The following is a 15,181-nucleotide window of genomic DNA, read 5'->3' as shown; positions in this document are numbered from 1 at the left end:
GTCTCAAAAGCACTTCACTCAATGTGAAGTTCAGTCATTGTTGTAAGGGCAGAAGCTGCAGCTTTATTGTGCCGGCAGGATCTTATAAACAACAGTGAGATGCCAGACCAATTTGGGCTTTGTTTGGTGTTACAAATTGTGGGGACAATGGTTTCCAGGGCACCAGAATATCTCCTTACACTTATTTGAAATTCAGCCCAGATGAGGTGGGCTAGTATCAGTTCAGATCATAAGCAGCAAATTTACTTTTGCACAGAGAGAAACAGGATGAAAAATGTCTCTAATTTGGCATCTTCATGGGCAGGAAGCTGTTGACTCTGGCACAATCAATATCTCATTTTTGGTGTGGGGTGGATATGGCGAAAGACTCACAAAAAAACTGGATTAAAATAATGGGTGCAGACTTTTAAGTCAGTTACAAAGAGGTGTGCTGTACAGGAATCATTTTAATGTTGTAGCTTAATTCCACCTCTAAGGTGTGTTCCTTTAACTGTCAAAGAGCAGTCGTCATAAATTTTGAGTAGTTCCTCCTGTGCCTCTGGAAGGAATATAAATCAGCCCAGACCAAATCTCTCTCTCTCCACTTAAAGCAAGCTTCATCTAACAAGTCAACCTGAATGCCCTGTTTGTGAAGCTCTGCATGACTTACAGATAGCAAGCAAGTTTTCACACGGTAGGTTCTTGTTTTCTTTTCAGACTGTTTTGAATACTTTTTATTCCATTAATTTAACTTTTTTTAAACTTTTCATGTTGTAAACAAGGTTCAATTTCTTAGCTAAGTCTAAAATTATCATGCAATGTAAAAGTTACAAATAATAAATTCTATACATAACATTAAAAATAACAACCTAAAAACTTTATATATGTTTTATATATATATATATATATATATACTGGCCAATTAAGGAGGTGTTTGATTACTAACTTGCTATGATCATAACAAGAACCAATTGGACAGGTTTTCTTGAGTTTAACGAAGAAAGAGGTTAACTTAAATAAAAACAAGAAATGCTGGAACCACTCAGCAGGTCTGGCGGCATCTGTGGAAAGAGAAAGGGTCAGTGACCCTTCTTCGGAACTTTATTGTACCTAAACCAAATAAAAATAATAAACAACAGGCCAGCTTGCAGCAACAGTTGGTACGAGTGGAAACCAGCATTTTCATTCATAAACTGACATTGTTAATGCCATCTATTTGTATGTGTGTGTATATATATATATATTCATAATAGCATTGCTCAGAATGAGGTATTCAAATCTTTAAGTATCTGCTTCTGTCTTATTCATGTTTCTCTAACTCAACCAATCTATCTTTCCAACCTATTTGTGTGTGTGTGTGTGTAAATCTCTAGTGTGTGTGAGAGTGCAAGTTGGCGCATTATTTAATATTTTTATTTGGTTTAGGTACAATAAAGTTAACCTCTTTCTTCGCTATACTCAAGAAAACCTGTCCAATTGGTTCTTGTTATGATCACAGCAAGTAAGTAATCAAACACCTCCTTAACATTCACCTTAAGAAAGAATTACCCCTGTTGTGGGCAAACAGGAAAAGAGGGAGGCTCTTCAACCCCTCCTCACTTGACTGTAACAATACATTAACTATTACAATAAAAGCAAAATACTGCGGATGCTGGAAATCTGAAATAAAAACAAGAAATGCTGGAACCACTCAGCAGGTCTGGCAGCATCTGTAGAAAGAGAAGCAGAGTTAACGCTTTGGGTCAGTGACCCTTCTTCGGAACTTCGGAATTAACTATTACATTGTTTGTGGTGAATCACCACTGGGAAAGTGCAGCTGTCAACAATAATAAGACAATGCTGGATACTAATTAAATCCTGATCCTGGTTTTGACAGTAACCATTGTTGGGGATGCTATCACTAGTAGCTCCGACATCTTTTAACATCCAGGAGAGCCTCATCATCTGTTTTTGATAATATATGTAGAAAATGTGGAGATTCTGAGGAATGGAAACTATTGTTTCTTAAATGGGTTCTGACACCAGCAAATGGACCTTGGCTTTGGATCCAAAATCACACAGGGAAGACGCTGGACAGACTGCACATGTTGCATATGAACGCCTTTTATTCCATGTATATTTTTTTACTATGCTTGCCAGGTCAGGGTGGAGACTCTAAATTCTTCTAAACGTTTGAAGTTGGAAGATAATGACAGCGAGGAATAACTTAATACCATTGGCCATTTACTGGATTCCATTACTGTGTTGCCCTTCATTTACCAGTAAGTTAATAGTGCAAATGTATTTTAGTGATGAAACTTGTTGGAAAAACAAATGGTGACATTTATTGCTGGCATACCTTTAAATAAAGGAGCCCCAAAGAATAAGATATTTGTGTCATGAACCTGATTTAATGATGCATAAGCAATTATGTATTTGAAGGCTGATTTTAGCATGCTGGCATAATTCTGTCCTGAATGTTTAGGAACCTATATAGATCCAACCAGAATTGTAATTTGACAAGGTCATAATTATTCACAGTTCCAGGTGCAGATTTATACACTTTCAGGGAGGTAGACTAGTGATGGGACCAGAAAGTTGCACAAAGGTGAAATTTAAGGGAAACACCAATATTTGAAGGGCAGAATGGTGGCTTTATAATTCTTGATGGCTTTTGAAAGGGTAAAAAAGCTTTTTGAGCTGTTGGAAATCTCGGCAAACGCTGAAGGGGAGCAGTGTGAAGAACTGATGGGCAAAAACAAAAGGAAAGTAAACTCAAGGTATACAACTTGCAACCAGGTTCTGGAGCAGTTCAGGATCTGACCTCTTGTCTGATATTGCTGAACTTGAGATGGTGTTTGTGAGGACAGTAGCCCTGTTTGCCATCACCATTGCTCAACATGCCTAAAAGGAGCCAGAGACAGGTTTGAGACCACAGCTGACTGTTGCAGTCATCGGCTATGCCCAGTTAGCTGCAGGTTTCTCTGCAGGGGATGGGCATAACTGTACATCTGGCCCCCTGCTGACCCAGGGACCATGAAGGTCGTTCCCCATAGCTGTTCCAAAGTAGCCATGCTGGGGCTTGGAGAACTGGTTGTGTGATATATCAGGCTGGCTGTTGAGTACCTTGGCATGCCTTCTTTCATGTACCACTAGAAACATGACATCCAGTATTACAGCAAGTCAGGCCCTTCTCTGTGCTATCAGTTCTGCTGCCAGACCCTATCTTGAGAGTTGGAACCTTTGCGTATACTAATCCTTTGTCAAAACCCCATACTATTAAAAGTACAAAGAAGCATTGGCGAAACTATACAAAAAAATAAAGGATGGTAACAAAACTGCGAGATGGCAGCTGCTGGGAAAGATTGAACAGGTTGGGGCTTTTCGCTTTAGAGAAATTAAGACTTAAGAGATGACTTAATAGAGGTCTTTAAAATTATGATTCGGGTAGACAAGGTAGATGTGGAGAAAATGTTTCCACTTGTTGGAGAATCCAAATCTAGTGACTATAAATACAAGATAGTTAACAAATGCTAGTAAAGAAAATACGGAGAAATTTCTTTACTCCGAGTGGTTAGAATGTGGAACTCGCTACCGAAGGAAGTGATTGAGGCGAATAGCTTAGGTGCTTTAAAAAAAGGAAACTAGGTGAGTACATAAGAGGAGAGGGAATAGAAAGATATGCTGAAAGACTGAGATGAGATAGGTAAAATGGAAGGAGACTTGTGTGGATTATAAATGCCAGCACAGGCTAGTTGGGTCGAATAGCCCATTTCCATGTTGCATATTCTATGTAATAAGGTATATTATACACCTTTGTCCATAGATGAGGGTGTGATGAGAGCACAGAACACATGTGGTACAGCATGACCTGACTGACATCCGTCCATTGGTCCTTCTTCTCCAAGAAGTTCACATATTGGGGAATTCCCATTAGGAAACCTATTGATGGCACTAGTGGAAGTGTAATGGGAAAGGGAAGCAGTTAAGAAATTATGAAAGTCTAGATAACAGCAGAGACTAAAACAAAAAAAGAAAAACAATCCAGAAATCACCTAAAACTGCTAACTGAACCTTCTTACAATCCCCTATAAGTAAGTGTGATCTACAGTAATTCCTTCGCAACCATGGGTGGCGATTATAAGATGCCGGTGACTGGCACCTGGCACGCTATACATCCAAATGACAGAAGATAGTACTAGACTGAAGTGAACTTTGTCAGCTTTGGCTCAGTTGGTAGCACTCCTGACTCAGGAAGCTGCAGGTTCAGTTCCTGCTCCCGAGCCTTGAAAAGATGAGTCCAGGCTGACATTCCAGTGTAGTACTGAAGGAATGCTGCACCGTTGGAGATGCTGTGTTTTGGATGAGACATTAAACTGAAGCCCCATCTGCCCGCTCAGGTGAACATAAAAGATCCTATGGCACTAAAATGGGATTAGAATAGTTAGGTGCTTGATGGCCGGCTCAGACACGATGGGCCGAAGGGCCTGTTTCTGTGCTGTATAACTCTATGACTATAAGAGCAGGGGAGGCCTTCCCCCATTGAATCAACATCACTAAAACAGATTATCTGGTCATTATCACATTGCTGTTTGTGGGAGCTTGCTGTGCACAAATTGGCTACTGCATTTCCTACATTACAACAGTGGCTACACTACGAAAGTACTTCATTGGTTGTGAAATGCTTTGGGACATGCTGAGGTTGTGAAAGGTCCTTCTGTCTTTTTAATGGTGTTTCAGTGGGATCTTCCTACCCTGTTTGAAATGCCACCCCCTCTTTTTGTGTTCATTTCAGTATGTGTTCGCCAGCCATGGGGCGTAATTAATATGAAACATAGCACCTTCAGGTCTAGCCCATGAATAATATGCTTGCTACCTGAAAGGACTACATGCCTGTGGATTTATTTCTCTCCTTAACCTGTTTCATTGTGTTAATTTTGTGTTGATTAAGATGAGGCTGTCAGTGCTAGAAAAGAGAACCCTCTCCGAATTCAAGCATCAAGTTCTCAGAGATACAGTACAGCAGAAACTGAGTTAAATGCCCTATTAGATTAGTTCCTTTATTTATTGCTTGGGTTTTTGATTACGCTTTAGCTATGCCAGTTGCCGGACCAGTTTTGTTTATGGGTTTTGTATTCATTTATATGCAGTAGGAATAGCTCAGGGTAGAAGAACACAGAGTTGAGCGAGCAATACTGTAACCATGGGCACCAATGGTAGAAAGCGCTCAGCTGGCCCTGAATCCATGAAAGTTCTCCAGGTTGTTTAAAGTCATCTTGCAATCATGTAGACATCTTGCATCACAACTGTACCATGGCAACCAAATTTTTGGGGTGTTGCCTAGAACTAGAAAGCATCATTTCACTGCTTGAAGATAAAGAATTGCTCAATAAATATTTAGCACAGTGTCATGCTAGGCCCCCACCTGCCAAGAATGAGGCACATTAATGTTGTCATGAGCATTGATTTTAAACTGTTACTGGAGTGAAGAAAGGACTTGTTAAACAGATAAGCCATGGCTGGAAATGACATTTGCATATTAACAGACAGTGATTGAAAGGACAAAGGACCATTCCCTGACACATTCAACCTACAATGGACCTTGATCACCAGGTATTGTGTGTAAGAGGAGCATTCCAGGCCCTGCTAAAAGGATACAATCCACAGACCCAAGACTTGGTCAGACCAGTTAGTCACGTGGCTAACCTACTTGGCAACCTGGGGTTTTCTGAATTGTACAAACAGTTTGAACGGAGAGTCTGTTTACTCCTGGACTGAGAAGATCTCTCCTGTCTGCTCCCATCTCTTTCTCACAAGCCTCTGAATCCACATGAACCCCAAGAGAGAAAAGTCTCCTACAGTGAACATGGTTTAAGAAGAATACTGGGCCCCAATGAAAAGCAAGATCTACCTACAATCAAGGACTCTACAGTGAGCTCAAAGAACCATAACAACAACTGTTCAGATATTGCCTCAAACTTTTCCACTTTATTTTTCATCTGCTCTTTTCTGTCTCTATTTGTGTATATTGCAAATGCATGACCGTGTGGGCAAATCATGTATCCATAGGCATTAACCTAATTAGAGTTTAAGTTCAAGTTTAATAAATTTCAACTTTTCTTCTTTAAACCTAAGAAAGCCTGTTTGTACTGGTTTCTTTGCCTTATAATTGGAAAGTGGTGAACAAGGATTCATCAAGGGGGACGGTGTGTTGAAAGTTAAATCCTGTTATGGTAAGACCAGGTGAAGGCTGAAAGGGAACCCTGGACCCCTTTCTCACTTGGTCGTAACATGCAGGATGACAATGGAATGAGAATAAACATGCTACTTAACAGCATATCTTAAGGTTGGCCTCGGCAATTTGAAAGAGATGCCAAACAATTAACTTTGAATGTTGATTGCAGATCCTGGTTTAATTTCACAGCCACCATTTCAAATTCAGCTTCACCTTCCACTGATAGCAGAAGACTAATTCAAAGCACAAGATGAAGGCAGATTGTGCAGCCCAACATTTCATTTAAGATCCTGAATCACTATTGCTAATCAATGCATTAAAGCTGTAGAATAATAAAAAAGGAAATGCTGGGCATTTACAGCAGGTCCTTCAGAAAAGCCAGATTAATGTTTCCAGGAGAGGCCCTTTATCTGAGCTGTCACATAGGCGAGAGTAAACATTGAGCAGGAGTAAAAGAGTTGGGAAAGATCACCAATACACAGTGCAAAGGATAGACTCTAGGAGATGGGAAGAGAATTAGCAAGAGGAAGAGGTTCATGGAGGGAATTTGAGACAGTGTAACAAAGATGCATGACAGTTCTGCCCCCAGAAGAGGAGGCATGTAGCAGGGAGATGCAGTGGTGATCAGATAATAGGACATAGGATGGAACTTTGGGTTGTAGGAGGTAGAGAGGGAAATATTGATGTTTGTGTGATGTTCCTGCTGCAGAGTAGCTGATACTGTTGCCTTCATAACAGTTGACACTGATCTCCAAATCCTAACTCCTCATTTGAAGCATTTTAAGAAGTATAGGTGAATGGATCAGTATTAATGACAGGCTTTCTTTCCTGGATTTATAATATAGATATTATGTTATAATATAATTTATAATATAGATATTATCGGGTGTGGTGAAAACGCAGCTGCCAATTTCCTGGATTGTAACTAAAATCAATGTTTAGATACATCAGGGTAGACTTTCATCTTCACTGTCTGGTGGTAATCTGGTGGAGAAGATAGTTTGATGTTTGTAGAACCTGATCTTCAATACATTAATTTTGATGGATTGTTGGCAAATTGCAGCTCTTGTGTTAAAGACAAATTTCTACCCTGGTTTGTACAATATAACATAAAAGCTTGAATCTGAAGGACAGTAAAGTAAAATAATACAAAAACTTTTAAATGCGTTTTGTTTTTTTAAAAAGATAATATTGTTGCACAAAAAAATTAGCACAAGTTAAATGGGATGTCCAGCTGTCTGTTCTCACTCCGTTCACCACTGGCACACAGCTTGCACTGCAGCAACTCACCAAGGCTCCTTCAACAGCACCTTCCAAACCACCTAGAAGAACAAGGGCACCAGGCGCATGGGAACACCACCTGCAAACTCCCCTCTAAGTCACCCACCACCCTCACTTGGAAATATATCACCATTCCTTTCTTGTCGCTGGGTCAAAATCCTGGAACACACTTCCTAACCGCGCTGTGGGTGTACCTACACCACAGAGACCGCAGCAGTTCAAGAAGGCAGCTCACCACCACCTTCTCAAGGGCAATTCGGGATAGGCAATAAATGCTGGCCATGTCAGTGATGCCCACATCCCATTAATGAATAAAAGAAAGTATATTAGTCATTTTTATTTGTTTTTTCAATTTTAATTCTATTAATAATGAAAATCTGAGCAATGTATTATTGAGTAGAACCATTTCAACTTTGAACACAGTTTTGTTTTTGTTTAGGTGCTGTATTGAACTGGGAGATTCAACGGTACGACGGATGGTACAACAATCTGGCGCATCACAGCAGGGGTACAGTGGGTAAGGGATTCTATATTTGACTCCAAGTTACACAGTGGCGCAGTGGTTAGCACCGCAGCCTCACAGCTCCAGCGACCTGGGTTCAATTCTGGGTACTGCCTGTGTGGAGTTTGCAAGTTCTCCCTGTGTCTGCGTGGGTTTCCTCCGGGTGCTCCGGTTTCCTCCCACATGCCAAAGACTTGTAGGTTGATAGGTAAATTGGCCATTGTAAATTGCCCCTAGTATAGGTAGGTGGTAGAGGAATATAGGGACAGGTGGGGATGTGGTAGGAATATGGAATTAGTGTAGGATTAGTATAAATGGGTGGTTGATGGTCGGCACAAACTCGATGTATCTCTAAACTAAACTAAACTTAACTATCCAGCAAAGGCTTCTTACCACAAGTCTGTCTAAATAATTTTCAACTGCAGGCATTAATGTGCATTGCAGGATTTCTTTCATCAGGGTGAAATTGAATTACACCCAATTGTAACACACCAAAATTGTAATTTTATAGTCTGCCACTGGAAACATTTGTGATAATTAATAGCTTTACACTGAGGGTGAATAGAATTGATAGCACAGGCATGATGGACCGAATGGCCGCCTTCTGTGTTGTATCGCTCAAGTTCAGCTACTCCAATGCCTTAGAGGTAAGCGGTCTATCACTAAACCACATAGATGAGGAAGAGTTCCAGCCTGAATCCTTGGTCTTTGCTATATCTGTTAATCTCAGCCGAGGGGAGGGCTAGATCGCTACAATTGGCTTATAGGGGGTGAAACTACAACGTGAAATGGACTTGTCGTGAATTGGCAGCCGATTTTCACTGCGGCATTTTTGTTTTTCTAAAGACTTCTATTTTAAATCCAAGTACAAGTGGCAGTGAAATCAGGAAATGAGTCTCCAAAAACTAAATTGAGCTATTGCTCTATGAATTTCAGCGGGAAGATTATCGACTGTGGTGAAAAAGCGGCTGCCGATTCACTATGGGCTCAATACGTGCTGCTGGCATAGACCAGTTTCACCCTATAGTGTCTGGAGCAGGGAAAAGTATCCAGGGCTCTTTTACACAGCATTTCCCAGTGGAAGCGTTCATGTGTTTGCTCGGTGGTCACAAAGTCATGCATTGTTGGATAGCCTGCCAGTGCTTTCTATTTTTGTTATGACTCACGCGTGAATCATGGCACTTTATTGAGGGAGCAGTCTTACTGGTGCATGTGAGGTCTTACAGCAACGAGGCAGTCAGCACCTCCAAGAGAGGAGCAAACAGAAGGAAATTTGGAAATAGTGATCCAGACTCACCTGTGTTAAAATTTAAAAAGAACGCACAGTATCTCAAAGTAGCACATCATCCGAATAAATTAGCAGAGACGGAAAGGTAGCAAGAGACAAGGCTTAAAATTACTAAACGTCAACTGAGACGCTCAATAGTATTAGAATTGCGTAGAACTTTACTGCACAGAAACCAGCCATTTCGCCCATCTGGTCTATGCTGGTGTTTATCCTCCACACAAGCCTCCTCCCACCCTACTTCATCTTACCTTATCAGCGTCTCCTTCTATTCCTTTCTCCCTCATGTACTCGTCTAGCTTCCCCTTGTGCTATTTGCCTTAGCTACTTCATGTGATAGTGAAATCCCCATTCTAAACACTCTCTGGGAAAAGAAGTTTCTCCTGAATTTTCTACTAGATTTTATTAGTGACAATCTTACATTTGTGGCTCCTAGTTTTTGTTTCCCTGCAGATGGAAACATCTCTACGTCTACCCTATCAGACCCTTTCATCACAAAATCATAGAATTGCTGAAAATGGAGACATTAAGCTTTTCATCTTGCGCTCATCAGGACAATCGGAAAGAATACCATTGTAAGGGAAAACAACAACTTTATATTGCATGAGCAGAGAGTGATGATTGGTTGGCAAGTGAACTCTGATTGCTAGAGGCGTTGCCATGGAAAATGCACCAGTTAACGGTGACTGACAATTAACTGCCAAGTTTTGTTTGAATGTAAATCAGGCAGCTTGACTCTGATTGGTCAAGGCATCGCCCTGAAGAATGAGCCAGCAAATGGCTGTCTCTTATTTTGTTCAGCTGAAACAGGCGCAATGTTTGTACATATTCTTTCTGTCTGCAAAGAACAGGGCCCTGTGTATTAATATATGTACGTTCCAGTACGCGCAAATGCGCCACACTGCGAGCCCTACTGACAATCTTGAATTGGTTGTCAGTGTAATTCTTAGCAGGCTGAGGATTATTTAGAAAAGGTTGTCCAATCATGGAATTAAAGCCTAGCTCGGGTACAATTTTAAAACCCGACACTGGCCCGACCCGACAACAGCAAACCCGAACCCGACCCAGGCCTGAGTCCTTTAATTTTTTTAAATGCCTGACCTGACCCGAATCCAACACATGTAGTCGGGTAGCCAGGTTTTAATGCAGAGTGCGGAGTCTGGACTGCACGTTTCCCGCCTTGACGTCCTGAACGTTCATTTGAAGATTACTTCGCGGACCAAGGCAGTGCTGTCCGCGTCCAGCCCGACCTGACCCGTGCCTGAATGCTGGACCCGGAAGAGAGACCTGACCCGACCCAAACCCGACACATGTCGTCGGGTCTGGTCGGGTTCGGGTCAGGTAGCTACGCTTTACGCGGAATCACATCTAATGTTGGACGCTGTGTTTTGAGCTTTGCAAGCATGGGCTGGTTGGGCACGGCCTGTACCTTGCCCACGTGTGGTGTTTGCCATTAACGGGATGCTGCCGTCAAGCCAAAAAGTTGTCCTGCCTATCACACAAATGTGTATTGTGATATATGAATTTCAATGCCAGTGTGATGCTAGGTATATAGGCCATACGTACCAAAGACTGGCAAATCGTAACAAACAACTTGTCCCTTCTGCTGTTCGCAATGGGCAAGGTACGGGCCATATCCAACCAGTCCGTGCTTGCAAAACTCAAAACACAGTGTCCAACATTAGATGTGATTCCGCGATTGGACAACACTTGCTAAATAAAAACAAAAAGTGCTGGAAATACTCAGGCCTGGCAGCATCTGTGCAGAGAGAAGCAGAGTTAACTCTGCTTAGCGAAAAGCTTCGATAACTTGTCTCTATTTTCAGCAATACTCAAGTTCTGTACGACCAAAGTACTAATCACAGAATTGTTACAGCATGCAAGGAGGCCATTCAGCCCAGCATGTCTGAGCTGGGTCTCCAAAGGAGCTATTCACCTAGTACCATTCGCCCACCTTCTCCCTGTAGACATGCACATTCTTCCTTTTCAGATAACAATCTAATTCCCTCTTGAATGCATCCATTGAACCTGCCTCCAACACACTCTCAGGCAATACATTCCAGATCCTAACTACACGCTGTGTGAAAACGTTTTTCCCCATGTCTCCATTGCTTCTTTTGCCAGTTACCCTAAATCTGTGCCCTCTTGTTCTCGATGCTTCCACCAGTGGGAACGGTTTCTCCCTATCTACTCTGTCCAGACCCCTCATGATTTTGAATACCTCTATCAAATCTCCTCTCAACTTTCTCTTCTTCAAGGAAAACAATCCCAACTTCTACAATCTATCCACGTAACTGAAGTTTCTCATCCCTGGAACAAATCTCGTGAATCTTTTCTGCACTCTCTCTAATGCCTTCACATCTTTCCTGAAGTGTGGTGCCCAGAACTGGGCACAATACTCCAGTTGAGGATGAATCAGTGTTTTATGACAAGTTTAACTTAACTTCCTTGCTTTTATACTCTATGCCCCTATTAATAAAGCCTAGGATGCTGTACGCTTTATTAACCACACTCTCAACCTGTCCTGCCACCTTCAATGACTTGTGCACATATACACCCAGGTCCCACTGCTCCTGCACCCCTGTAGAATTGTACCCTTTATTTTATATTTTCTCTCCGCGTTCTTTCTGCCAAAATGAATCTCTTCACACTTCTCTGCATTAAATTTCATCTGCCACTTGTCCGCCCATTCCACCAACTTGTCTACGTCCTTTTGAAGCTCTACACATTCCTCCTCACAGTTCACAATGCTTCCAAGTCATAATTTTAAAGACGTCTATCAGATCACCTCTCAGTCGTCTTTTTTCTAGAGAAAAGAGCGCCAGCCTGTTCAGTCCTTCCTGTTAGTTATAACCTCTCAGTTCTAGTACCGCGCTTGCTAAAGCTTTAAGACATTTGTTTTAAAGGCTTTTGTCAAAAAACTGTATGTTTTCTGTATTCCTTCCAGGTGCCCCCTTTGTACGTCTGTTACCTGCCAATTATGCTGATGGAGTTTTCGAAGCTATACAGGAACCAGAGTTACCAAATCCCCGGAGCATCAGCAATGCAGCAATGGAGGGAATGTCGGGAATACAGTGTGACAGAAACAGAACTGTGTTGTTTGTCTACTTTGGTATGCTGGCTTGGAATTTTGGGGACGTCGGTAGAATTCCTGCATCTTCCCAGATTAGAAGTGCCTTGTAAAATAACCTAGCTCTCAAAGTCATGATTAGGGTTCAAATAAAAGTAGTGCTTACAGGTCACAGTCACACTCTAATACCAATGGTAGGGACCAGAGATACACTGTAAGGAAAATTTAATACAGCTACACTTGTGGACTACAGATTTCCGCCTGACTGTATCCCAACCTATCACATAAAAAAATCCTCAAAGCCCCACCATGCTTACAACACAGAGTGCTACATACTCCAAGTGCAATAATAACCTCACATAAAGAAAGAAGGAACTTGTATCTATGTAGTACCTTTCATTCTTGTCATGTTACAGTCAATGAATTACTTTTGAAATGTAGTCATTGTTGTAATATAGGGAAACGTAGGAGCATAGTAAGGTCCCACAGAGAACAACAAGATACATTTGCAATGAATCTGTTTTAGTACTGATAATGGTTGAAGTTTAAATATTGACCAGGGCAGCACCTCGGGCTTCTTTAATAAGTGTTGTACAATCTTCTGTAGTGTCTTTGAGGGAAGACAGGGCCTCAGTCTAACACCTCATCTGAAAGGAAGCATCAACTGTGCAGCACTCCATCGGTACTGTACTGAAGTGCCAGCATAGATTATGTGCCCGAGCCCCAGAGTGGAACATGAACTCACAAAGTTCTGATTCAGAGGCAATAAGAATGCGTTTGCTGACAATGCAACCACTAGGTGGCGCAGTACTAGCACATGGTCCAATGGACTGGAATGTCACTGCGACGTTCAGGTAGCTGCCAGGGTTAAAGATGGCACTGCTAAATTTATCACAGAACAACAAGACAGAACCCTGGACTGATACTGCCATTGAAATTTGGAATGTAAAGCAGCTTTCTATGGGACGGTAAAATCTGTGAAGTTTTTGGAGGAAATAACTGTGAATTTCTGACCCACCCCCCCCCCCCCCTCCATTCTCCCAATCACACATTCACACTCGCTAAAGCCTTGCTGGCTCCTCGTTTCCCACCAATCCACTGTCTGGCTGCTCGTTCCTCTTTCTCCACCCCCCCCCCCCCGCCCCCCGCACTGCCCCTCCAAACGCTCGCTCCAGGCCACGACACTTCCCTGCTCTCGGCCACGTGCTCCCACGATCGATCGTTGCCCAGCGTACCGCCCGAAGAAGCATGGCGGGCCGCGAGGGGTGACAGAGCGACGTAGGAGCGAGTGGCTGAGAGGAGGGAAAGTGGCGCCGTCTCGAGCTAGCGGCTGGGGAAGGGGGGGAAGTGGGGAGTGAGCAGCTGGTGGTGGTGGGGGTGTGGTGGGGGACGGGGAGCGAGCAGCTGCAGAATGGCTGAGGGGAAAGAGCGGCCAGTGGGCGGGGGGGGGGGGGAGCGAGTGGCTGATGATGTTTTCCCGTGCATGCGCTAATTAGTCCCGACGAGACGTAGGTTGCGCACGCGCGGCATCTCAGCGCAGGAGACCGTTTGCGCCTGTCTGCAGCTTGGAGCACTCTGATGATGTCGGCTGGTCACTGTGTTGTCAGGAGTCACCCCTCTTCATCTAACCCTATCAAATGATAACATTGTCGACACTTCAAATGTACCTCATTGGGATAACAGCAACAATCTGCATTGATACTGCACCATTCAAGTAGTAAAAATGTCCCAAATTTCTTCACAGGAGTGTCATCAAACAAGATTTGACACTTAAGCACATAGCAGATATTAGGACAGATGACTAAAAGCTTGGTCAAAGAAGTAGGTTTTAAGGAGCATCTTAAAGGAGGAAATAGATGTAGAGCAGCAGAGAGGTTTAGGGAGGGGAACCTAGAGCGTAAGGATGAGGCATGCTGCCAGTAGTGGAGCGATTAAAATCGGGGATGCGCTATGCCCAAGATGAATTTCATCACTTAAGCATCAACACACATTGGAAACAAAAGACACGCAGAGGCCAGACTGTTTAGGGATGGTTTTCCTTCTCTGAAATGCATTGATGCACCAATTTGAGTTTTTAATGTCAGTCTTGCAGTTTTTATGGTCATTTGTTTTCTCTAAGTTACTGGCTATGTTGAATTGTGGCACAAATTTACCACAGCCGATTTTGCACACTCAGCCTCTGGGTTTCCAGTCTAGTATCAGAACCACGTGTTTAGTGTTTTGCATGACAGCACTGTCTGTGGCTTTGCACCTCAACTGCAGCACAAATTTAAAGTGCAAATAGTACAATCTGTTCCTGACAGTTTCCGCCTGAATGGTGTTTATTCATTGACCGCAAAGTTACGTTGTGTGAAAATTAGTGCACACATACCAAATGCATTTAAATTGTAGAGGAGACAGTAACCTGATGGTAGTGTGGCCAAGTGTTCGAACATGCTGGATCAAGGCTTTGAATCCACAGCTGCTAGGGAATGTCATTAGGTCTGGTTCATGCAGCAAAGCAGTGCACTGCAGTCAATTCCTCCGTGATAATGCTGTGCCAACCCTTATAAACCCAGAGTTTAAATATATTGTCCACATCCTTGTCATTGGCGTATTTTATTGTTAGGTTTTCTACAAGGTGGAGATGTCATGAAATGACCTTTGACCTTTATGGGGTCCATATGGATGTTGCATTGTCTGGGCATTGAGAGTAGGGGAGGCTCATGCAGGTGGCTCCTATCCAGGTGTGCCATCTTCCCCTCCTTCCTCACGCCATGATCCAACACACCTAGGAGCAATAGCAGTTAAATTTGCTCCTTGTTTTGTTCAAGGTCAACACGGTGGCAGTGTGGCTAATGTTTTAAGTGA

At 42.6% G+C, this 15,181-nt stretch overlaps 1 protein-coding gene across 1 annotated transcript in view; it reads left to right on the top strand.

Annotated features, from left to right (window-relative positions):
* The first annotated feature begins 588 nt into the window (after nucleotides 1–588).
* Nucleotides 589–15,181, top strand: part of LOC137350485 (dual oxidase 2-like) — a 100,300-nt gene continuing 85,707 nt past the window's right edge. Inside the window, exons 1-4 of the mRNA XM_068015135.1 lie at nucleotides 589–673; nucleotides 2,119–2,240; nucleotides 7,914–7,991; nucleotides 12,209–12,373. Of these exons, the coding sequence (XP_067871236.1) occupies nucleotides 2,168–2,240; nucleotides 7,914–7,991; nucleotides 12,209–12,373 (316 nt within the window). The 5' untranslated portion in view covers nucleotides 589–673; nucleotides 2,119–2,167. The remainder of the gene's footprint in view (nucleotides 674–2,118; nucleotides 2,241–7,913; nucleotides 7,992–12,208; nucleotides 12,374–15,181) is intronic.

Source organism: Heterodontus francisci, chromosome 35 (assembly GCF_036365525.1).
Source record: "Heterodontus francisci isolate sHetFra1 chromosome 35, sHetFra1.hap1, whole genome shotgun sequence".
Taxonomy (NCBI): Eukaryota; Metazoa; Chordata; class Chondrichthyes; order Heterodontiformes; family Heterodontidae; genus Heterodontus; species Heterodontus francisci.
Note: the sequence above shows the minus strand (reverse complement) of the source record. Positions and strands in the feature narration are given on the sequence as shown.